The sequence below is a fragment of the Ochlerotatus camptorhynchus genome, unplaced genomic scaffold (genome assembly GCF_037179485.1).
Source record: "Ochlerotatus camptorhynchus isolate MF236.1 unplaced genomic scaffold, CSIRO-AGI_Acam_v1.1 ptg000014l, whole genome shotgun sequence".
Lineage (NCBI taxonomy): Eukaryota > Metazoa > Arthropoda > Insecta > Diptera > Culicidae > Ochlerotatus > Ochlerotatus camptorhynchus.
In genome coordinates, this window is record NW_027040506.1 from 1,722,923 (window position 1) to 1,748,318 (window position 25,396).

The 25,396-nt window shown below is 40.2% G+C and overlaps 2 protein-coding genes across 2 annotated transcripts; one reads left to right on the forward strand and one right to left on the reverse strand.

Moving 5' to 3' along the window:
• The first annotated feature begins 4,830 nt into the window (after nt 1–4,830).
• LOC135700974 (long form salivary protein D7L1-like) lies at nt 4,831–6,437 on the forward strand. Its single transcript, XM_065221666.1, has 5 exons — nt 4,831–4,910; nt 4,970–5,185; nt 5,249–5,467; nt 5,524–5,718; nt 5,782–6,437. Exons 1-5 carry the CDS (start codon nt 4,866–4,868, stop codon nt 6,064–6,066), a joined length of 960 nt encoding a protein of 319 aa, XP_065077738.1. The 5' UTR covers nt 4,831–4,865; the 3' UTR covers nt 6,067–6,437.
• Nucleotides 6,438–23,167: 16,730 nt separating this feature from the next.
• Nucleotides 23,168–24,929, reverse strand: LOC135700982 (long form salivary protein D7L1-like). Its single transcript, XM_065221679.1, has 5 exons — nt 24,877–24,929; nt 24,663–24,809; nt 24,387–24,605; nt 24,134–24,328; nt 23,168–24,072 (listed from the first exon to the last, which is right to left on the reverse strand). The coding sequence occupies exons 2-5, from the start codon at nt 24,750–24,752 to the stop codon at nt 23,785–23,787; spliced, it is 792 nt and encodes a 263-aa protein (XP_065077751.1). The 5' UTR covers nt 24,753–24,809; nt 24,877–24,929; the 3' UTR covers nt 23,168–23,784.
• Between the last annotated feature and the right edge of the window lie 467 nt (nt 24,930–25,396).

Below are 25,396 nucleotides of genomic sequence, written 5' to 3' on the forward strand. Positions count from 1 at the left end.
ATAGGAGGCGCTATGAAATTGATTAAATACACCAAATCCAGTGGAAGCATTTTTGGTTGACACATCTGTGAAAAATCTTTTATCGTTACTTACATGGTGGTACTTGATTGCAAAAATTGAGGGAACAACCATCGACCGATGGTGATCTGCTATTCCATGGATTTCTTGCATCATGGTCAGATCAAAATTTACAGAGGAACTATAGAAGGCTTGAAAGCAATCACGATTGGAGATTAATGAAGAAGGACCAACCTCCAGCGTCATGTACTCATAGTACAAACTCATGAATCTTGTTTGAGGATTTTGGTCGAGCAGCTTCTCAAAGTGTTCTATTACCAAAGGATTCAATACTTCACAACGGATGAGAAACCGGAAAGACAGCTCAGCGAAACGATCTGTCAGTGGGAGAACACCCGCGAGTACTTCGAGGCTCATCGTATGAGTCGAGTGCATGCAGCCTAGCGCAATACGAAGGCAACGGTATTGAATCCGTTGCAGCTTAAGAATGTGTGTTTTTGCTGCGCTAGGCTGTAAAAGCTGCCGTACTCTAAAACCGGAAGGATGGTTGTTCGGTACAACCTGATCAGATCTTCCGGGTGTGCTCCCCACCATGTTCCGGTAATTATACGAAGAAAATTGATTCTTTGTTGGCATTTTTGTTTCAGATACGCAATATGTTTTCCCCATGTGCATTTGGAATCGAACCACCAGACACCTAAATACTTGAAAGATATACTTTGAGTGATTGTTCTACCCTTTAGTTGAAGCTGTAACTGTGCAGAATGATGCTTCCTAGAAAAAACAACCAACTCAGTTTTCTCCGGAGAGAATTCGATACCCAGCTTCATAGCCCAAGTAGACAAATTGTCTAAGGTATCTTGCAATGGTCCTTGCAGGTCCGGTGCACTTGGCCCTATAACGGACACAACGCCGTCATCTGCAAGCTGCCTTAGCGAGCAATTTTCATCAAGACAACCGTCAATGTCTTTTACATAAAAATTATAAAGAAGGGGGCTTAAACATGAGCCCTGGGGGAGACCCATGTAACTAATTCGTGAAGTTGTCGAGTTTCCATGAGAAAAGCTCATATATTTCTCAGACAACAAGTTGCTCAAATAGTTGTTCATAATTGGTGAATGCCCACTATCGTGGAGTTTATCTGAAAGGACATCGATACAAACAGAATCAAAAGCCCCCTTAATGTGCAAGAAAACTGAACCCATTTGCTGTTTTTGCGCATAGGCCAGTTGAATTTCAGTTGAAAGCAACGCAAGACAGTCGCTCGTTCCTTTGCCTCTCCGAAATCCAAATTGCGTATCTGAAAGTAAACCATTCGACTCGACCCATTTGTCTAGACGAAAAAGAATCATTTTCTCCAACAATTTCCGTATACAGGACAGCATCGCGATGGGACGGTACGAGTTATAATCCGACGCGGGTTTACCGGGTTTTCGAATGTTTATGAGGGTTCTGTAGACCATGATTTAGACTTGTAGAATGCTATAGAACCTCGATAAAACCTTCAATGTTACTTGGGAAGTGAACCAGCTCCTGATTGGCCGATTTCATGTGCGTAAGATATAGATAGAGATATATAAAGATAGAGATAGAGATAGAAATAAAAGAGGAAGAAGCCAATTGTCACCTCTTCTTCTAAAGTTATACCACTGAGGCAAAACAAAAAAGAGGTCAGATTTGAGTCAGCTTTTTGCATGAAATTCCACATATGTTATGTACTGGTAAAGAAATTCTCTATTAAACTGTCAACTATACAATCTGAATATCTTTGCCAAAATAAGTACCCTTCTATCCTAGCTCTGGACCGTATGCGTGATAATGTTTGCACCATCATACAAATAAAGTTCTCTGTGCATACAATGCCTTGGTTTTCTTTGCATGCACGTAACCTATTGGCGTTGATGGTGACTCTGTAGCTCTTTACTCATATGGAAAATCACGTAAGCAAACATCAGACTGTGCGTGAAACATGGCGACTTTTGTACTATTTCTTTACTCCACCGAAAATTCCCGGAAGATACTGTCAATGTTTGCTAGAAGAGACGATTTTTCAACGGTGCCGTCAACGCCAATAGCTCATACCGTAGTAGGCTGTGTATAAAAGAAAATGATTTACTTAGTTTGACAGTTGCACCATGACGAAGTGGCAGCGTATTCGTGATTTGTCCCACGCGCAAATGTCGCAAAAAAGACATTTCAATCGCCGTGGTAGTGTCCCGGTAGACCGTCAAAAGGGTTTTAGACCGAGATAAGAAAGGACAAATATCCGCGAAGGTGGCCACAGGTCATCCGAAGTCAGCTCGGGTTCCGAGGGTTATCGCTGCTGTCAAAAAGAAGATTCGGGTGAATCCAGTGCGTTCAATAAGGAAAATGGCAATGGAACACGGGATTAGTGACTTTACGGCAACCGCATCCGGGAGCTACGAGTCGAACGCTGCAAGAAAATCTTGAACTTCCTTAAGCGAAAAAATCCGGTAATCCTGTTCACCGACGAGAGCATGCTTACCGTCGATCACGTATCAAATTCCAGAACCAACCGGTATATTAGTTCTCTTCCGGTAAAAGACGTGGCCGACGAGCACAAGAACGTGTATCTGACCAAGCATCCTGCTAGCGTTATGGTGTTTGGATTGGTGGCTTCCGATGGCAAAACAATGAACCCGGTGTTCATTCCAGGAGGCGACAAGGTCAACACGGAGGTCTACATCGGGATTTTAAGTAAGTATGTTCTTCCGTGGATCAAAGAACAGTAAGCCAAATGTTGTTTTTCAATAAGATGGGGCTCCGTGCCACACCTCGAGCGGCACTAAGAAGTGGTTGCAGGAACATCTTCCGTTCTGGGCGAAGAATATGTGGCCGCCATCCAGCCTCGATCTTAATCCGCTGGATTACTCAATATGGCGCGTCATGAAGGCCTGTTCTAAACGCCACCCTGTCGGATTTCTCACCTCTCTTCATTTTGTTCGCTGTTTTCGATCCACCTGAGTACAGCAAGCTTCAGACAAACATTGACCCGTACCTGGAAATAAATGGATCCAGACTACATTATTAGAACCTGCCGTGCATTTCGGAAGCATGTGGAGGACCGTAATTGCAGCAAGTGGAAACTCGATCGATGATAAACATAGTTTAAGACTCTGAGAAACACCCCCTTTGAATAAATAAAAAAAAAACTCGAAAACGAAATTTTTGAGAATTTTTCTAATTTTGACATTGTTCAATGGTGCAAACATTATCACGCATACGTTAGTAAACGATCGTAGTCGCCCTTTGGTTGCCATCCCTCGGTGTCAAAAAAAAGTTTATTTTCTACGATTTTAGCCAATTTTGAAGTGCCCGTTGTGTCAATTTCAGGAAAGTTTGCATTTTTGATAATTAAAAGCTTATCAAAAATAAGTTTATTAATATTAATAATGTACTATTTTGTTATTGTACATATTTTATTTTAATTTGGTGACAACAATTTGTGATATTTTTTTCAGCTTGTATTTTTGTTTTGTTTTTATTTCTGAAAATGGAATCTAGTTTCAAAGAAATTAGTCTCATAACCCGAGTAAATTCCAGCAGTTCTAATTCAAATTTTGATATCAACATCAAACTGAAATCATAATTTGATTTCAGTTTACGCAAGTGATAGATTTGATAACAAATTTTGCTCTTCAAAAATATGTTGTTGCAGTTTTGTTTTCATTGCCTTAGCAGAGGATCAAATTGAATTCTTGATTTGCTATCGACAGGAAAAATGTAAATCATATTGAGTTTTCAGTTTGCTCGCACTGATAACAGAATTAGTTTTCAATGTAATGTCACAAGAAGATTTTTATGCTCTCAATTTTGATATTTTAATCGATAAATTTTGATATTTTAATCGATTTCCAGCGACATCAAAACATCCATTTTAGTTTTAAACTTGTTCCCAGAATTTGCTCGGGAGGCAATTTCATTTAGACTCGATTTGGCAAGAATATCAAATCAAGTGTTACTGTTAACATTGGGGAAGAGATCATAAAAAAGTGCTATTATTTTGTTCGATCGATATATAGGTAAAATATCAAAAATAATATCAAATAATCATCGGGACTATAGCTGAGCAATAGCAAAGTCAGTTGTTGCCATATCTAAAGAATAGCGAAAATTATGGCAAATTTAAATCCCATTTGGCAATTATATCTCATCAAGCGTTTGGTATGGTGTTTAAATGAATGAATTTAATGATATATTAATAGCTTATTCTGCTATCAAATCAAAATTAGCTCTTGAACTCATGATACCAAAATATCATAACAATAGAAATTATGCTTTGATAGCATAATAAGCTATTAATCTGTTATTGAACACAACTTCTGTTATTGAACACAACTTCTCAACTTATTGAACAACAAATGAGCCTGACAATAAAGGTAAAATACCAAAAATAATACTTCAAAAATGTTCTACGAATAACGAACTAATAAATAATTTACTACACTACAGATGAACACATTTCTGTTACTTAATATTAATTGGTAACTATTCAGCCTAATCCTTCTATTCTAATATTCTTCATAATCTGATAATTTTATTAGCTCAGCTTAGGAAATAGTAAGATAGCTCACAAGTTGGATGAACATTAATATTTTCAAAGGCCAAGCATGCCAGATGATCACATCTGCCACAAAATTTGCACAGCCTGCATCCATCATTTTGCTTATAAATCAACCTTATAGTAATATGTAACTATTCAATGTCTTATCACAGTACTGTTTTTTTTTATTTATTTGAACAATACATCTGTTTTGTAGCCATCAGAGTAACATAAAAGCAAGGGAATGCTCGCTTCTACATGTCAGTTGAATACAGAAGCAAACATGGGGTTTACAACGTTCGTCGTAATTGCTGCCTTTCTTTCCACGGTAGGATATCGAAGTCACTGCGTGTAAAATTTATAATGAAAATTATTTCATCTGTGCAGGTTGCATCGCAGGCTCCTTTTGACCCGGAAGAGATGCTGTTCATTTTTACCCGCTGCATGGAAGACAACTTGAAAGACGATGCCAGTAGACTACCGACTTTGGCACAATGGAAGGAATGGGAAGAAGAACCGGCAGGCGATAAAGCCACACATTGCTTTGCGAAGTGCATTCTGGACAAGACGGGGTTGTACAATCCTTCTACTGGGAAATTTGATGTGCGTTTCCTGTTTTGTATTTAACGGTATTGCGTAGGTTTCGATACTTGATATTTGATTTAGGCGGATGTGATCAAGAAACAGTCGGAAGAGTATCCGAATTCGGCAGCTAAGAGCAAAGTGGATGAATTCATAAAAGCAGTTCAACAGCTACCAAACACCGATAATGAGTGTACGGCTGTTTTCAATGCCTATGTCAAGGTGCACAACGATCATAAGACGACAAGTAAAAACTTGTTCCATGGAAATAAGGAACTGACTACAAAGATCTACGAGAAGTTGGTAAAGTTTGTTGGAGCCAAAGTTGTACATAGATTTTTAATTTTAATTTTCAACAGAATGGTCAGATCAGACAGAAGGGCCAGTCCTATTTTGTGTTTTGCGAGGATAAATTTTACCCGGAAGGTTCTAACGATCGTCAAAAGCTTTGCGAGATCAGGCAGTATAAAGTTTTGGATGATGATGTTTTCAAAAGACACACCGAGTGCATAATGAAAGGACTGCGTTACATCACCAAGAACAATCAACTCGATGTAAGGAGACAGTATCGATTCGGTTGAAAATATTGATCTTCATCTTATCATTTTCGTTTTAAGCGTGAGGAGATCAAACGGGACTTTAAACAGGTAGGTAAGGATACAGCGAGCCTCGAGCAAGCATTGGATAACTGCAAGGTACCATCGAAAGATATAGCTTGGGAGTACTACAAGTGTTTGGTAGAATCTCCGGTCGCTGATGATTTCAAGGAGGCATTTGACTACCGTGAAATAAGATCGCAACAGTATGGCTATAATTTGAAAAAGAAGCAAGCATACAGTAAACCATCCGTTCAATCCCAAGTGATGGAAATCGATGGAAAGCAGTGTCCTACAGCTGCTTAGGATGGAATATCATCTGAAAAGAATATGAATACAAACAATAGTAGTTAGTCATTATTTTGTGCAAGCAACAACAAACAACATTTAATTTTTTACAAACCTGACAGATGTAAACAATGTTTAACTTTGGTTTACGAAAATCAACCTTCCTATTATGTAGTCGGTGTCAGTCTCAGTGGAACAAACGCCACGGATTAAAAACTTGATTACTGTTCTTCGGAATATAAAATAATTTGTTATAGACCATCACTGTGTTTATCAAACAATAAACTAGTTCAAAAATGATACAGTCCTAGAAAGTTCTCAATTAGTAACCAAGTATTAAGTGTAGGCATATAGTGGTACGTATCATATTCATGAGGCACATCATGTACGGGGGTTGTAAACGATTTTTTAATACCAACAAATTTAATTGTATTATTTCAATCCAAGCCGGAGGGTTCGGTGAGGATCGGTTTACCCAATAATTGGCACATGTAACACTTTGTCTAACGTTCAAAGCACATGTGCTCAAGCTTGCTGTGACCCACTTACTATCCGAGCCTATCGCTTTTCACCGATGGAGCATGAGATGTCAAACCGAGCGATAATCATACCCGAAAGATTACCCCCTGTCAGTTTCAATTTCATCATCGGCCACCCTCGTATCAATCAATGTTTTGATCCAGCGTCGTGTTCAAAAATTGCAACCTAAACCAAAACAATCACCTTCGTGGCCATTCATTCGAGCTGAGCGCAGCGAGTTCCTTCTAGTTTCTTCTTCGACACTTTATGGATTGCTTCACCCCCTAATAACAACAACAACAACATCACCATCCACCAAAGCACCGATGTTCGAATCGAGCCTTTTCGGTTCAGCTTAATTATAGGGTTACCTGTGCGGTGTGTGGTGCGGTGAACAGAATGCAGCACAGACGCACCGGATCGCGACAGCGGCGTCGGCATCGGCGTGGTATGTGATCTATTCAACTTTTGAACTCCACGAATCCCCAATCAATGCCCCAAACGACGACCCACGAACGGCAGAAGCGTTTGCTGCGGTGTGTGCCGTCAAGTTAATTGAATAAAATTGATTGTTTAGAGGCATAATTACGATCTGGTTAGGCGGGTGCCGTGGCTGCTGCTGCCGGGCATGCATCCGTGTGGGTGATTGAAAGGGAGAAAGATCCGAACCGAATTCTACTACGCGTAGACCGGCGGGATTGCTTCTCGCTGAACAACCGTGCATAATTTGGTTTGACAAGCGGCGGCGGCCCATCCCGACCAACCACGATTGATGTTGGAGAGGTTGCTTTCTGGGCAAAAATATGTACGAATTGGGCAATGGAGTACAACTGTGTACACTTCGTCATTAGTATGGATCCCACAGTGGTCCTTTGGCGTGGAGCATGATGCTCTGGTGTAGTAGATGCACGTTTTGGTCAATTTAATCCTGTCTCGATCACTGTGCAGCGATGTGAAGTTGTTCAGCATTCAATGGTACGGATTGATTTTGACTGGCAATGTCATAACCAATGCTTTGTACGCCTTCTCTCGAGGATTGGTTTTTGGGGAGCCATTTCGGTGTCGTTTACGATTGTTTCGATTCTTGGACGTGGATGAGGAAGGGCTGCTGCCAATATGATGATGCAACCCTATGATCTCTGTGGCCTGAAAAAAATCAGACCTCCTATTCCAAAATTTACGAGAAGGAAAAAAATAACGCTCGATCTGATCCGGTGATCAAACAAAACTGTTTATTTGTGTATCAATCGGGTACTGTTTCGAAAGCCGAGAGATCACTGGCTGGCTTTGCGGGTGGTGTAGGGTTATAATGATCGGTTGGAGCGCAGTATTTATGTAATCACGCCTTCTACGGCATTTGACCCAGATAGTTCCATCCGCTTCTTCGATGCTTGGGCGAAGGAAGAACTATGCCTCAACCAGCCGAGCACTATCGGGCACAGGTCTTTATGGAAATCAGTTAGAATCAATCGTTGGCCACAATTCTAACTCTGCTCTGCGATAATGTTCCACTTCCTCCGCCTAGATGCTGGGTTCGGGCGCGATCATCCACTTATGGATTTTCTGTAATTCCAGTTACTTACAACCAATTTGCACTGCGAGAACCCACAGAGAAAACAATTCACGGTTCGGATGGCCTCGCACAACCTGAACAACCGTTCGTATCAGACCGTACATAGAACCTGCCAGAGATTCGCTGACTAAGATATGAGCATAGCATAGGAACTCATGATTGGACCCCCGTGGCACCGGGGCTCGTGGGTCGTGGTCAGTCAGCCCACTGACTTACTGGCGGAGCGCGCGCGATTATTGCGCCTTCCGAGCCAATCAAATTATTACCAAAGAAAATAGAAATAAGACATAATCACACGGTGCAAATGTGAAAATTTTCCCCTCTGTGCGGGCTGCCGTGTCCCAACAGAACAATTCCCAGATTGATAGCGTGCGATGGTGGTGGGTCTAGGGCTGCACAGGAAAGGGTCCAGCACGCCTTGCTGCTGCTGCTGCTGTAGAGCTAGTGTGAATGGTTGCCTAGAACAGGTGATTTTCTTTTATTATTTTTAATGGCCATAATGAGATAAGTATGCGCTAAATTGCTAGCCTAAACGAAACCCCCGTGCACAGCAGTGGTAGGTAGTTGGTCTTAGTGTGGTGCTGTATGAGCTTGATTTCCCAACGCTGCCGTTCGAACTTGGAAGTTCGAAGTTAGTTTTGTAACGAATATCACGGTGCCAAGGGTAGCTGTAGGCAGTTATCGAGAGGGAAGGGAACGGTCCGATCTTGGGTTGCTGCTGGTAACGATATGGTTTTGCTGAACCCCTTGCAGAACGGGGTGATATTAATTTGAATTAGTTTGGACAAACAAGTATGTATCAGTTGCTTACTTTGCACACTCTTTCAACTTCTGTGTGAGAAAAAGGATTGCAAAAGGAGAAACTAGGATTCACTACCAAATAAAGAGCAACTAAAATTCAAAACAATGCACATTCTGGAAAAAGGTGGTCTAAACCATTTTTTCGCTGTTCTCGGTGTTTTAGCGTTTAGGTGTCTTGGAAAAAGTTTCTTGAAATGTGAATCTGCATCTTCTGAAATATCCATAAATAGTACACACAATAGTAGTACACATAGGAGACGAACCAGCCCAGGGCTGAAAGTCTCCTTAATAAAGATATAAAAAAAAAAACAGTACACATAGAAAAAATAACTTTTAGACATCCCAAGATATGTTTATGTCTTCGGCAACTTTGTAGATCTATAGATTTCATGAATCTTTGCTGAAAACACTAAGCTTCTGCGTCATAAGTCTAGCGAGATATAATTTGATTTACCGTTAAATCAGTAATTTGAATTTTTTAACATGCACAAAAATACACATTATTGTAAATCACATCAATGGTTAAAACACAGACAAACAGACATAACACATTGAATATTTCTCACTGTAAAACATCGTCGCTAAAACATTACCGCCATCTGTTGAGTACACTGTGGTGGGTAGTACGCTGAACAGATGGCGATAGTGTATAAACGTCAAACGCAAGGGAACTGACTATGCGCGCCACAGGTGGCGGTACTACCAACTACGATACTTTTAAATTGACCGTTAAATGCTTGTTCGATTAACAACTTGCTAGTGTTATGTCTGTTTGTCTGTGGTTAAAAGGTAAATGAATCATTAAACAATGACCATGTTCCTTAATAAGTAAAAAAAATCTCCTTAAAATAGATCGGGTTGCTCCTTAAATGATTGATCAAAATACGTTAAAAATCGTAAAATGCTCAGTAAATATTTAAAGTACGCTCCCTAAAATAGAGAAAACTGTACATTCAGCATTTGAAAATGCTCCTTAGTATGCACCGCTTTGCACCATTTTGAAGTGTAATTGTACCATATTTCATCGGAAAAGCTGCTGTAGAAAGGTTAATAAGTACAACCATGAAAACAGCTGAAATATTCAGTAAATCATTGTGTGCATTTGTGCATTTTTACTGAACATTTCAGCTGATTTCATGGTACTTATTAACCTTTCTACAGCAGCTTTTACGATGATAGGGGAAATGCAGGTAATATCGGCCTAAATGTCCCTAATTTGGACCCATACATAAATTCAGCAATGGACTAAATTTTCAATAGCAACCAAAAATATCCATAAGTAACGTCCCAATAACGCGTTCATCTAGATAAAATTGATAAATAGCAGATTTTTAGCGTTGGCCCAAGCTTAGATCCATAGGCCAACATTAGAAACATTTCCCCTATATGGTACAATTACACTTCAAAATGGTGCAAAGCGGTGCATACTAAGGAGCATTTTCAAATGCTTAATGTACAGTTTTCTCCATTTTAGGGAGCGTACTTTAAATATTTACTAAGCATTTTAAATTTTTTTCCTTTTTTTGATCAATCATTTAAGGAGCAACCCGATCTATTTCAAGGAGATTTTTTAACTTATTAAGGATAATCTCATCTGTTTCATTGAGCAAAAGTAGGGCTACCCACATCAATTGCTTTGTCAAGTGATTTTAAAGCATTTTTTTTTTCAATTTTGCAGTTTAAATTTCTCTGAAAATGGCAGTGTCCGGCAGCTAAAATTAACGTTGTTTGATTAATCATGATATGAAGTACTAATGTACTCGGTCGTTTTCGTTATGTTTTTATTTTGTTTTGCTATTTTTATTATTTTTCCAATTTAGTTTTGTTTAACAATGTTAGCAGTGGCATGCAATACCAGTTACCGATATATACATAACATTTGGTAGCATTATAACCAGGGTCCCACAAAGTCACTTTCAATCGAAAATCGTCAAGCAACGATGAAGCTGTCAACCATCACTTTCAATTGAAAGTCATTCTGTCTTCTCTTCGAGCAGATCCCCGTCAACATCAACATAATCACTTTCGATCAGTTTTCATGCTGTTTGTTTTGGCTTGACTCGGGTTCATTTCTTCTTTCGTTTCTACATTTTGACTCGAATGATTTTCAACTACGGACTTGCAGTGGCAACGGGTCGGATGCGCGGTTTACCGAGTGTTGAAATGGTGAAATTCCGAATTTGGGCCGAACGCGAACGAAGGGTACAAAACGCGTTCCGCTGGTTAGCCGGCAGCAGGAAGGAAGCACTCGCAGCAGTAGCACCACCGGGTGAAAAACTGCAGCCGGAATCAGAGGACTAGCGCTGGAGGAGCACGAGGATTTTTCCAGCTTCCCGTCGGCGCAGTGGAACTCCCTTGAACGGCGAATAGATCCGGATCAAGCAGGAAGAGTGGAAGTCTTTTACCCACGGCCAAGGAAACGAAGCAAATAGTGTTTGTAGTGTGTTGATGTATCTGTGTGCAATGTGAACACCATCAACATATCTCAAGCTGCCTTTAGGTTCAATCGGCTAAACTTGGTGAGTTCGTTCCTTTTTGTTCATTATATCTTTTCAATCCAGTAACGATCATAATCTACCACACCTTTTCCTGTTGTGTTACTGGAACAAAATTTTCACCGAACTCTAGTACTGAACAGGAGGGGAACAGGAGTTTTCAGTGAGAAGGGGAACGCACTTTAGACCTTGTTATTTTTAATGGCTTGTTAATAGTGACAAGACTCGAGTATGTAGTTGTTGGTGCTGCCATGGTGATTGTATTTGGTGAGCTTGTTACAGTTAAAAACAACCCGTTTGTTTCCTGCCGGGATAACCTCAATCGCGCATGATCTATTTTGCGAGTGCAAGAACATAGTTGGGTCTGGGGGGGAGACATTAGGATTTATCCCAGGCTACACACTTAGAAATTATCGCCGACTTCGGTAATTTTTACCGAAATCTGAACAACTGAACTTTTCGGTAAAATTTATGCAATTCAATTCAATTGCTTTTCAGCTACTTTGGAACTACAGGTCGGACTCGATTATCCGGAGACTCGATTATGCGGAGACTCGATTATCCGGGATTCGATTATCCGAAATTTTAGACTCGATTATCCGGAGTATTTTTTTTTTTTTTTTTAGTTAAAAACTTATAAAATAATAATAATAATATAATAAAATGCAGACATTTGAAATAATTTTGTATTATAATATGCAATATGATAATTTTAACAATCGTTAAGAGATTATCCGGAAGATTTGATTATCCGGAGTGTAAAAAAAATGATACTCCGGATAATCGAGTCCGACCTGTAAATCTCCACTAAAATAACAAGATTTAATCTTTTAAACAAGGTTGAACATGTTTTGATATTATTTTCAAATTCAATAGCCTTTAAAATGAAGGTCAGAGTTTTACCGAACGTTCAGCTGTTCTGATTTCGGTAAAATTTACCGAACACGGAAACAAAATCTTAGTGTGTACTATTGTAGAAAATCGTAATTAATAGATATTGGGCGGAACGCGTTGGAAGGTTTAGAAAAATAGGGCGCCCGCTTGATCCAGTTTGGGATACATTGATGACTGCTTTCGGGAACGTGATTTGACTTGTTTAACCAGGGCTTAACAATCGTCACGTCGGTCATAGCTTGTTATGATAGACTGAACAAATGATAAGACAATCTTATTCAAATTTCGTAATAATACCTCTGACCAAGGCAAAATTATTACTATGGTTTTTATTAAACTTGACGATACCAATACTAATAAGGAAAGGAATTCCACATTTCCTTTTCCCAAGTCCTTTTCCTCTCCTTCCCTTCACTTCTTCTCTTTTCAGAAAGCGAGTAATGGCGCTATAACCATATGCCATATAGGGCTAGGACAAGAGTTAGTGCTCATGTCCCAACCGCTAGAAGAAACTGGAGCATCACTTACCCTTTTTAGACTAGATGCTCCCAACGACAAATGATTTATAAATAACAATACAATGGAACGTATGGTACGAGATGTCCACGTTTCATCCATTTATTGGATTCTGAAGCATCGTGCTTAAATCTTGGATTTAAACAGGCCCGATGTTTCTAAATCATCTTGCCCCTCAAATGCTGCACAGTAGGCCTGTCCGTTTTGATATATTTTGCGCATCTATGATGTGCAACATATACCAAATAGGAAAAAAAAGTGATGAAGGAATATCTATCATTTTCCAGGATGCTTTGATGAACTGGCTATGTTGGTGTTAGATTAGATTAGATTAGATTAGATTCAGTCTGCTGTGAAATTCAGGAGAAATTGCATTTTTTAAATCACAAACTAATTTAAAATCAACAACGCTTGAGCGTGACCGATGCGAGTCTGTGAACACTGAGTATTCAATAGCCGTATGAAATTTTTAATTCTTCCATAATGGAACTGCTGCTTCTACAATACAAAAATTTTCTGAACAAGTAGTAAACATAAAATCCAGATAGGAATTGAGCTGGTTACGAACATGGTTAATTTGATGAAGTCCTAAGTGGCTGCTTTCATCAAAGATGAATTGCAAAGTATCGTTTTCACCTACTATTGGTAACAGCAGAGAATCATTACTATATTACTATCCTCTATAAAATTAACAGTATTCTGGTTAAAATCTCCATAAATATGAATTTGGATTTTTGAATCTTCTCTTTGAATTTTCAGTTCTGCAGTAGTGAAAAACTTTTCATAAGCTGGTTTTTTGGAAAAGTGTGAAGGAAAGTAGACAGAAGCGAAAATATCTTCACCGTTTATTAAAATTTCAACCCACATATCTTCCAATTCTTTTGGTCTTTCACTAGCGATTTGTTCAGCTTGAAGTGTAGCATTCATAGCAATAAGTACAACACTACCTGTTTTTTACCTGATAATGATAAATCGCGGTCACATCCAAGGAAAAATGATTTATACAGTTTTCATAAAAGTTGACGATACAAATACTAATGAGGAAAGGAATTCCGCATTTCCTTTTCCCAAGTCCTTTTCCTCTCCTTCCCTTCCCTTCTTCTCTTTTCAGAAAGCGAGTAATGGCGCTATAACCATATGCCATATAGGGCTAGGACAAGAGTTAGTGCTCAGGTCCCAACCGCTAGAAGAAAATGGTAGCGAGCAAGGGCGCTATAACCTAGGCGAATACAGCATTCCCTCCGTATAGGTTACGTCCGCACACCGCTCTCTGTTGTCCTTCGACTGAGGTCGGCTGGATCGATTGAGGGATGGCAGTGGGTTGGCGGTGCCTTCCACGCTTGTACGGAGGGAGGACTGTACGCTCGAACACAAGGGGTAAATACCTGTGTTCCATCCCAGGAGATCGGACAACCAAGGAGTGTACATTAACTTTCTTAGCTCTGTCACTCCCAACGATTTATATAGCCTATTTTCAAATCCTGCATACGGAGCGGTTGGTACGGTATGTCCCCGCTCTTTGATTACCTGTGGATTAAATGTTAACCACTGTCTATACTTATTAAGTAGACATGGTAAACATTCACTTCCACAAAAATTAACTAAACGCTACACAGTAGGCCTGGCCGCTTTATTGGTTGTTTCACATCCTTGATGTGCAGCAGGCATTAATAATGACAAGAAAAATGATAGATGTATCATTTTCCAGGATTCTTTCAAGTACTGGCTGTGTATGTGTAGACTAGACTAGACTAGACTCGGGTTCATTTCTTCTTTCAATGTCAAATGAACTTACTATTCGCGCAGTTTTTATGACTTTTGTTGATTGTTCACTCGGTTCATTTAAGCGTATGCGCATAGATCTGTGCACGTAGATGTCAAATTTATCATTGTCGGGTGGTTTGTTTACCCATCAATATGGGTATTTTTTTTCTATAGATTGAAAATTGATATGCGAATCCATTTTTAAATCCAAGATGGTGGCTTCCAGTTTAAGAAAAAGTGGGAAATGCGGTCAAATACTTATCAATACAGGTATTTTTGGAATCGGGATGATGTCTAGAGGATGAAAATCGATATCCGACGCCATTTTGAAATCGAAGATGGCAGCTTCCAATTTACGAAAAATGTGAAAATACAGTGAAATACACATCAATATTGGTATTTTTGTAATCGATATGAAGTCTACAGATCGAAAATCGATATCCGACGCCATTTTGAAATCCAATATGGCGGCTTGCTATATCAGATGAAAATGGGAAATGCTGATGCCATCCCATCAATATGGGTATTTTTGGAATTGGCGTGACGTCTGGATATTGGAAACCAATATCCGACGTCATTTTAAAATCCATGATGGCATCTTCCGGCTTGAAAAAAAGTTTTAAATTCCATCAAATACCCATACAATCGGTTTTTTTTTAGAATCGACGTAACGTCTAGAAGCCGGAAATCGATATCTGACGCCATTTTGAAATCCAAGCCGGCGGCTTCGAATTTGCGGAAAAGTGTCAAATATCCTAAAATATGGTTATTTTCAGAATGGGGATAAGACGTAGATGCCGAAAATTGATGTCACGCCGAAATCCAAGATTGCGGCTTTGGTTCAGAAAAACTGTATTAGTACAAGACACCGAAGAAGTCTGCACATTGTAGACGAAATACGCGTATCTGTCAAGGATAAGTAAATAAGGTAGTGGAATTAAATGGAAATTACTAATCCTTCTCTCTCTCATTATACAGGTATTCCACTAAGACGCCCACATTCATCAGGATTGTGAAATACTGTCAAATATCGATCAATGTGGGTTTTTTTTTAATCGGGCTGACATCTAGAAGCCAGAAATCGATGTCCGACGCCATCTTGAAATTCAAGATGGAGGCTTCCGATTTCAGAAAATGTGTCAAATAACCTACAAACTCTCCAATCGTGATTGCTTTCAAGCCTTCTATAGTTCCTCTGTAAATTTTGATCTGACCATGATGCAAGAAATCCATGGAATACCAGATCACCATCGGTCGATGGTTGTTCCCTCAATTTTTGCAATCAAGTACCACCATGTAGGTAACGATAAAAGATTTTTCACAGATGGGTCAACCGTAAATGCTTCCACTGGATTTGGTGTATTTAATCAATTTCATAGCGCCTCCTATAAACTGCAGAAACCATGCTCCGTATACGTTGCGGAACTCGCAGCTATAGTTTACGCAGTAGAGCGAATTGCCTCACTACCTTCTGACCATTATTTAATTTTTACGGATAGTCTTAGCTCATTGGAGGCTATTCGTTCAATGAGGCCGATGAAGCACTCCTCGTATTTCCTGCCTGAAATACGATCTAAACTGAGTGCTTTATCTAACTGCTCCTATACTATCACCTTAGCTTGGGTCCCATCTCATTGCTCAATTCCGGGTAATGAGAAAGCGGACTCATTGGCTTAGGTGGGCGCTATGGAAGGCGATATTTTTGAGCGACAAATCGCCTTCAACGAACTTTTCTCCATTGCTCGCCAGCAAGTCCTCATCAGTTGGCAACAAAAATGGAATGATGGTGAATTGGGAAGATGGTTACATTCTATTCTCCCACAGGTGTCGAACAAACCATGGTTCAAAGGGTTGGACATGAGCCGCGACCCCCATGTTTGTCTTTTTCATCAGAGTGTCGCCTAGTTCGAGATCAAGAGCACATTGCTCTCCAAACCTTGTGTTCACAATCCCTACCCTGCCATCCATTTGTTACAATTTGTTACCCCTAACCTCGAGATAGCCGCGAGTAATCGGCCCCCGCTTTACTAACGTTAGTTTTAAGTAATTTTGTTATCTAAACAATGAATATCGGCTCCGCAAAGCTACAGCAAATGAACCTGGAAAAATAAACGAATTATTAAAAAAAAAACCTACAAATGGCATCGAATATCGATTTTCAGCATCTACGCGTCGTCCTCGTTCCGAAAATACCCATATTATAGGGTATTTGACACTTTCTGAACCCTGATGGCCGCCATAACGGTTCCAACATAGCTTTGGATATCGATTTTCGGCATCCACACGTTGTCTCAATTCCGAAAATAACCATATTGTAGGGTATTTGATACTTTTTGTGAAAACCGATGGCCGCCATATTGGAGTCCAACATAGCATCGGGTATCGATTTTCCACAGCCACGCGTTGTCTTCGTTCCGAAAAATACCCATATCTTAGGGTATTTGAAACGTTTTATGGCGTAGAACATAGATTTTCGGCATCTATGCGTCGTCCCCGTTCCGAAAATACCCTATTGTAGCCGAGGGGGTGACACATCTAAATCTCAAGTCTAGATGCTCAACTAATCTTACACTAGTGAATCAATCTTCGAAAAATCTTCTTTCATTTCTCGCATCTACTTGCATCGCTCAACATCTTTTTGCAGGAAATCTTCAGAATCGTCATCAATCTTCTTTTTATATACTCAGTATGCGCGCAGTCGTCCCCCTCGATTGTAGGATAGTTGACACTCTCTCAATCCTGATGACCGCCATATTGCATTTCAACATAGCGTCGGATATCGATTTTTGGCATCTACGCGTTGTTTCCGTTCCGAAAATATCCATATCTTATGGTATTTGACACTTCATGAAACCAATGGCCACTATCTTGAATCCCAAAATGGCGTCGGGTATCGATTTTTAGCATCCACGCGGCATCTCCATTCCGAAAATACCCTATTGTAGGGTATTTGACACTTTTCTGAAACCCGATGGCCACCATTTTGGATTCCAAAATAACGTCTAATATTGATTTTCGGCACCTTTGCGTCGTCCCCGTTCCGAAAATACCCATATTGTAGGGTTTTTGAGACTTTCCCTGACCTCGATGCCTGCCATCTTGGACTCCAGAATGGCCTAGTTAATTTAATTTTTGTTTAATATAAAATAATATATTATTACTACACATAACCTTGAAGCCATCCCTATCGGCAACCGATATTGTGCGGATACTATCCGGATACTATATTTTGATGCCTGCGTCGTCAGGTCGTAACAAGTCGAATGAGCCCTGAATTCAAGTGAAAGTGGAAAAACGAAGGAAGCAGTTTTCGAGTCATTCATTGCGTCAATTGAAATAAGTCTTTGCTTCAAATGAAATGAACTGAAGCACTTGACGAACGAAACAAATGATAGTCCAGTCATGTTTGAAAAGAGGAATGTTAATCGTGACTCGATAACAAGAAACACGATGTTGGTGTAAGTCATGATATTGCTCGAAATGAAGCGATTCTGCGGAGAGATCTTTGTTTCGAAAAACAATACATCCTGAAAGCAGCAACATCGATTTTCCCTTGCTCTAACAAGCACACTCATTTTTACTGAAAATACTCAAATGTTTATTCGGTGATGTCATTAGTTACTTTCGGGCCTTTACAAAATTGCAATTGTTAGCAACTTCAATTACAAAAATTCATTAGTAATAGCTAACATTCACAATAAAAAATCTCAACACAAGAAGAAGAAGCAATCCACACCTCGGCTGGAGTTATCTGCTGCGTTACCGTTAGTTCTAATTGCATGTGCCAAAACCACCAATGCACAATGTCTCAGTTCTTTTTGATAGATTCACGGAAACATACCAGTGTATGCTTTCCATATATCAACATTAAAATATTCATATGACTTAAACAAAATGACATTCATGATTAGTTCCAGCCAATTTTCCCAAACAAAATGCATATCTCTCACTAGTTGTTTTTAATTTTTATTGCGTTTGCATACAAATACGACAGGCATATGCCATAAACCTCTCCAAAGTAAAAACTGAGCCCAGCTGTCTCCACAATGAGCCACCAACACACAAGCCTGAACAACATCTCGCGTACGCGTCCAACGATGATTGACTTGTCTATCGCCTGCCGTAGCTCCATGTGTTTACTGCCACGAAAGGCGTTACTAACTTACAATGCTAATCCACAATGTGGTACTTGTACAGCAATTCTTGGGTGACTAACAGCGGGCTCCAGTTTTAATCCACTTAATGTATTCCTGCAAGCATGAATCGATCAAAACCGTGCATATTTTGATTTAGGAATTCAAAGCGAGGCACTGAATATGCAATTAAGTGCTGTAGGAGCTACGGCAGGTGCAACAAATATTGATTTATGTGATTCTGCCCCGAAACTAGAGCCATGACTAATGCTCCCGATCGTTACCGACCGAAGATCACGATATACTTGTCAAAATCAATTGTTTTCTAGCTTCGAAAGATCTGAAGTTCATCGATCGGTTGGTTGTACAAGGAAGGTCTTTTGTTCAACACCACACTGGAGCGGTTTTACAACCATAGAATCGGAAAATTCTAACGCCAATCCCCCAGCATGGGGGCCTTTTCAATATGCATCCACTGGATGCATGCGCCAGAACTGAACTGAAGTGCATGGAATCGTAATTTATGATAATTTCTTCTACCAGAATGAAGAACGTTGCAAAAAAACAAAATTAGTCATCGATTCAGAAGCTGTAAGTTTATAACAACAAATCAGAAACACACGATTCTACGTACATAGACATATTCAAATGAGCAATCGTGAACGAAAGGAAAATTTGGAACAGTGCCAGGAGCTACTAGGTACATGGAAGCCGAGTGCAAGATCGCGAGTTCAAGAAGGCTGATTTTTCACCATCCGACCTACCGAGAGAGCGAGATAAGATCGTTAGTTTGTACCTGTAAGCGAAAAACAAACAATATCTTGTAAACGAGCGTGGGCGCGAGGGGGTGAGCAGATACAAATCTCCACCCGCATCGCAGCTAAGCATCGTTCGCCAGTCAGTAAGTCAGTCAGTCAGCCATTCGGTAGTAATGAACTTTTGATAGCCTTGATCGATTCGATTTGGATCACGAAAACAAATCTCTGTGCTCCTTTCGAAGCCGGTTGGCAACACCAACAGCAGCAGCAGCAGCAGCAGCAGCAGCAGCACAGTGACCCATTTGCTCTCGTCCGACACGTCCGATTTTAGTGCTATTTAGCACGTCATTTATGGGACTAAAAAAGCTCATTAAACTTTGGCTGCACAGCACTCGGCACAAATTGGCTCGTTCGGTTGCGCCTGTGGAAGTTCAGTAAGGTTGCGAAACTCACATGGCCAATGAGAATAAATCAGAGGGAGAGTCAGTTCTACTCAGAGGTTTGGAGAAATTTCTAAAATCCACAGGAACGGGGGTTTCAGTTTGATTTTTTTTTTCTGTTTATTGTTTATTGTTTATCAGTCAACAGGTAAAATGTTTACCCCAATGACACCTGTTCTACAACTAAATACAAAACTAACGAATAACATAAATTAACATAAAACTTGTTTAAAACTACGCTTGTTTGTTTCTCGTGACACGTTGAAATCGTACACATAATAACACCGGTTGAATACACGGGACATGCTTCGCAAAGGTTCGTGAAAGCCATAATTAGTTCTTGCCGGAGGGATGGTGATAAACGAGTGCGACCGAAGATTGCGACGACGTGTGTTGATGTCCAAGAAACTAAGAAGCGTAGGACTGTCAATGTTGCCTTGGAGAAGATCCCAAACAAAGCACGCTTTTGCCACGTTGCGTCTTGCTTCTAGTAATTCCAGATTTATAAGTAGACAACGGCTTTCATAACTGGGCAGGTTGAATGGATCTCTCCACCTAAGATGACGTAGAGCGAACCGGACGAATTTTCGCTGAACAGCTTCGATGCGTTGAGTTTCATTCTGGTAATAAGGAGACCAGACGATAGACGAATACTCCAAGATAGGGCGCATAATTGAGCAATATAAAGCTTTTAGGCAGTAAACGTCCTTGAACTTTTTTGCAAAGCGAAATAAAAATCCTAGTTGCGATGAGGCTTTAGACACAACGTACGCGACGTGATCCTTGAAGGTTAATTTTGTATCAACCAGAATCCCCAGGTCCTTGACTGTCGAATCACGTTGTAGATTCACGCCTCCCAAAGCATAGCTAAAATGGAAGAGTGGTTGCTTGCGGCCAAATGAAATAACCGAACATTTGGACACGTTCAGCGACATTCGATTAATATGACACCATTCAGCGAAGGCTTCCAATTGTTGTTGCAGAAAAAACGCGTCTTGTGGTTGCTTAATCGTGTAGTAAAGCTTCAGGTCATCGGCATACAAGAGTTTTAGGCATTTCAAGATGAAATTGACATCGTTCATATACAGCAAGAATAGAAACGGCCCCAAGTGACTTCCTTGGGGAACACCGGACCAAACCGGAAAGGAGGGCGAAACGTGGTCTCCAATTTTGACGGACATACTTCGACCGGTTAGGTAGGATCGAAGCCAGGAAAGCAAGTTACTGTTCATTCCCAGCTTGTCGAATTTAGCAACTGCGATTTGATGATTCATTTTATCAAACGCCGTGGATAAGTCTGTGTAAATAGCGTCTACTTGTTGACCATTTTCTATTTGGCGGATCACGAACGAAGTGAAACAAGTCAAATTAGTTGTCGTCGAACGGTTAGGCATAAATCCGTGCTGATCAATCGAAATGTAGTGTGCGTAGTTCTGAACCAGCTTATGCAGAACGATCACCTCAAACAGCTTAGAAGTGGCGCTCAACGCAGCTATGCCCCGATAGTTCGAAACAATCCGCTTGCAGCCTTTCTTGAAAACTGGGAAAACATACGACTGCTTCCAGCAGTTTGGGAATACACCAGTAGCCAAAGATAGGTTGAATACTCTTGCTAGTGGTGTTGCAAGTGTATCCGCGCAGCATTTGAGGACAAGCGATGGAATCCCATCCGGACCATATCCCGTGGAGGATTTTAAATCCTTTCCGGCGATGTCAGTGGTGGAATCAGCTTCGAACAATCCGTTGGTCATCGTAGAGGGCAGTCCGGATTCCATCCGTTGGTCATGGACGTAACGCCAAAAACTTCTGGGATTTGTCTTGAAGCGCCTTTGCAAATGGTCCTGATATGCGTTGTACAAACGATTATTAAGTTTGGTTGTATTCAGTGCTCGCCGCCATATATCTCATTCTCGTGGAGTCCGTGTGATACTTGCTATGTCGTCTGAGAGCTGCCCGCTTCACAGTCCTAAGATGCTTGAGGTCAGCATTTGACCAGGCTGGCTTAGCCGGTTCGTGTCTAGACTTCACGGGAACGAACTGATCGATGGCATACCACAGGATATCAGACATGGTCGACGCAGCGAGGTTGGCATCACAATTTTGAAGCACCTCGTCCCAATCGACATGTGCGAGGAACTCGTTCATGCTGTTGAAGTCAGCCTTTCTGAAATCATAGGCGATGCTTTCAGAGGTATCTTGGAAGCGTTGCTGTGGACTTATCTTGAATTCCATCAGTACAGGAGGATGATGCCTGCAGATTTTAACGAACGGTGATGGAGCTTGCATAACTGTGCTGTGCTCGCAAAGTTCCTCACTGACGAAGCATAGATCAAGCGTACGATTGTTTTCATTTGCAATTCCACTCATTTGTCTGAGTCCAGCGGTGCTATACGCATCAAGCAGCTTCCGTGATGCCAAGCTAATCGAGGCTCGTGATGTAATCGGGTACAGGGAACCATGTGGACTACGCTGCCAAGAGATCGAGCTCAAGTTGAAATCGCCTAGGATGATAACGTTGTCTCTTGGTCCTAACTGCCAAACCACCCAGTTTTTCATACGACAAACCACATAGGTAGTGCACATTTCATTTAATACATGATCTTCCTTAACTTTTTTTCAAGGCGTCTGCTTATTAGTTGATTTATACATTTGATGAATAATCAGCAATAGAAATTTACCGGAAAAATCATGTAAATTTTGGTGCTCTGAGACTGACACATGCAAGCGGCCTTTATGACATAAGAATAAGTTGAAGAAATGAGAAAATCAATTCAATCAAACGTACTTTTCGTCGAGTTGCGTATGTTTCGGTTTCAGTGCATTTAATTTTGTAAGACAAGTTTGTTTACGTTCCATGATTTATGTAAAGTGTAAAATACGTCACTTGTCAAAATAGTAATTTTTAAGTATGTATAAGAGGCATTCTATCCGTGTATATGATGTCTTTGGATCTTTTTTTTTTTTTCCTTTGGTTTGTTTTTTCCGTCGATCTTGTTTTCCGTGCTGAGCACCAATGCTACCGACGTGCCAGGAAGGCAGCTCCCACACCTGGACCCTACCTATCGACCCATCAACTCATGAACCGGGGACCAACGGCTTTACTTCCCATCCGAAGGAAGGCGTGATCAGAGATGTTATGCCTCAGAACATCCCGGCGGCGCCGACTGGGATTGAGAACCCAGGCCTGCTGGGGTGAGAGGTAATCACGCTTACCACTACACCACCGGCGCCGTTATCTTTCTTCTTTGGATCTTCCTGCATATTTGTAATTATAGTTAAATCGACTTTTCATGGCGTATCATTTAAAAGTCACGTTAAATTTGTTTTCATAGCTTACTGATTCAGTAACATCCTCTGTTTAGTCTCCTAACATTTTATTTGTGACAATTTTTGAAGTAACCAATTTGAAAACATAGGATAAATTTGCATTTTTGAAAACAACTGTTAACAATCGTTTACCAGCAGGATGATTTTCGCAAAAGATGCTACTAGTTAAAAAAAATACTGTGAATTATTTTGTATGCTAAAAATCGGAAAATGATGAATTTCACAAAATTAGAACCTTTATCGAAAAAAAAAAATTGGTTTTAGATGTAATGTCGGCCTAAGTGCTCCTAATTTGGGCCCATACATAAATTCAGCAATCGACTAAATTTTCAACAGCGATCAAATGACGCGTTCATCTAGATCAAATTGATAAAAAGCAGATTTTTAGCGATGGGCCTAATCTTAGGTCCATAGGCCAACATTAGAACCATTTCCCCTATGTAACTTTTTAATATTATCTATTGTATTGGTTTTAAAGCGGTAAATTATCCTTATATCCATCCAATGTTGCTACGCTTAGGGACACTGCATGGCATCAAGTTTCTTCACTTGGGCAGCAACCGCAGCTTTGTCGTAATTGCGAACCGTTGGAATGTTGTAGTTATAATCCATGGATCGGACTTCCCTGTAGTCCACGGCTTCCTTGTAGTCTTCGACAACCTCGGAGTCCATCAAACATTTATAGTAATGACGAGCCAGTGGCAACGGATCCTTTGGCTCCGAAGATTTACACTTTGTCAACACTTTGTCCAATCGTCCTGTATCTTTCCCGGCGAACAGGAAGTCCCGTTTGAGTTCCGATGGCTTGAACAAAAAATGGTGAAAATATTAATGTTGGTCATTTCGGTGTCAAAATTATAAATACATCAAACTTATCATCCTTGGTGATGTAACGCAATCCTTTGTAGACGCATTGAACGCGCTTCTGGTAGTTTTCGTTGTCCAACACCTTGAACTGACGCATTTCACAAATCTCTTTCCGGTTGGGGGAACCAGGTGGATAGAATTTGTTTTCACAGAAGTGGAAAACTGATTGGCCTGGTTGTTTGATTTTGTCGCCCTATCGAAAAATAATACTTATTAGTGTGATCTCGAGCTGATAACGGTACGGTACTTGCCAGTTCATCGTAAATCTTCTTTGCGGTTTCAGGATTTTCATGGAACAAATTGTTGGCAGTTTCCCTGTACTGCATCTTTATTGTTAGGTAAACCGCAGTCACAGCCTTGCAAGTATTCTCCGCTTTCGGCAATTTGCTCACTGCATCTGCATAGGCAGCCGCTTGCTCCTTTGATGCCAAATCGGGGTACTTCTCCTGTTGCTTCCTGATCAATTCACCCTAGCAAGTTGGAGACAGATATATTTTGTTAATTCATAATTTTAACTGGGAAAATACCGTAAACTTCTTGGACCTCGGATTGTACAATCCCGACTTAATAAGAAGACACTTATATAGACATTCTTTATGTCCAGGATTGTTCTCCATACATCGAGTAATTATGAATGATGCTTCTTCCGGGTCCAATGCCTCCAACGATAACACCTGTTCAACAAGCAAATATTAATCGGAATGCAAGTAATAAGGGCGATCAGAATCTGTTTGAAATTACCACACTTAACCAGCTCAAAAGAGCAACTACTTCAAGGTACTTTGCAATAATCATGTTTGATTCTTATGATGAACTTAACTTTGTACTCTCACGATTCCTGCTATTTATTCTGATTGTTAATGGCACCAGTCAGTATGTACATTCTTAGTACAGGTGTTGGATGGTTGTGATTTCTATGCAATTATTTGACATGTACTGCTTCACTCAAATTCTTGTTCTTTGGTACTCATTAATAGTAAACAATTCACCTGGATCTATAGAAAATCTTGGCCGTGATTCGCATTATTTAGACCATTGTGGCATGGCTAGAATCCACCACGCAGCTGAAGTGAATGATCAAAAGAACAAGAATTTGAGTAAAGCAGCTTTTATTTTTCATATACACTGGAACAAATTTACACCTGATTGTTGATGATTTTTTTTTGAAAAACATTAGTTTATTAAACGGTGCAATGATTTATCATATTGGTAGGATTGAATCAATTAGGCTTTTCTCAAATGTATTGAGTGAAATAACTAG

Excerpts from the sequence above, each read along its gene's own strand:
- LOC135700974 (XM_065221666.1), top strand. The coding sequence starts at position 4,866 with ATGGGGTTTACAACGTTCGTCGTAATTGCTGCCTTTCTTTCCACG. Across the intron at positions 4,911-4,969 it reads TTGCTGCCTTTCTTTCCACG|GTTGCATCGCAGGCTCCTTT; the intron begins GTAGGATATCGA and ends TCATCTGTGCAG. Across the intron at positions 5,719-5,781 it reads CCAAGAACAATCAACTCGAT|CGTGAGGAGATCAAACGGGA; the intron begins GTAAGGAGACAG and ends TTTCGTTTTAAG.
- LOC135700982 (XM_065221679.1), bottom strand. The coding sequence starts at position 24,752 with ATGGAGAACAATCCTGGACATAAAGAATGTCTATATAAGTGTCTTCTT. Across the intron at positions 24,606-24,662 it reads CGAGGTCCAAGAAGTTTACG|GGTGAATTGATCAGGAAGCA; the intron begins GTATTTTCCCAG and ends CCAACTTGCTAG. Across the intron at positions 24,329-24,386 it reads AGAAGATTTACGATGAACTG|GGCGACAAAATCAAACAACC; the intron begins GCAAGTACCGTA and ends ATTTTTCGATAG.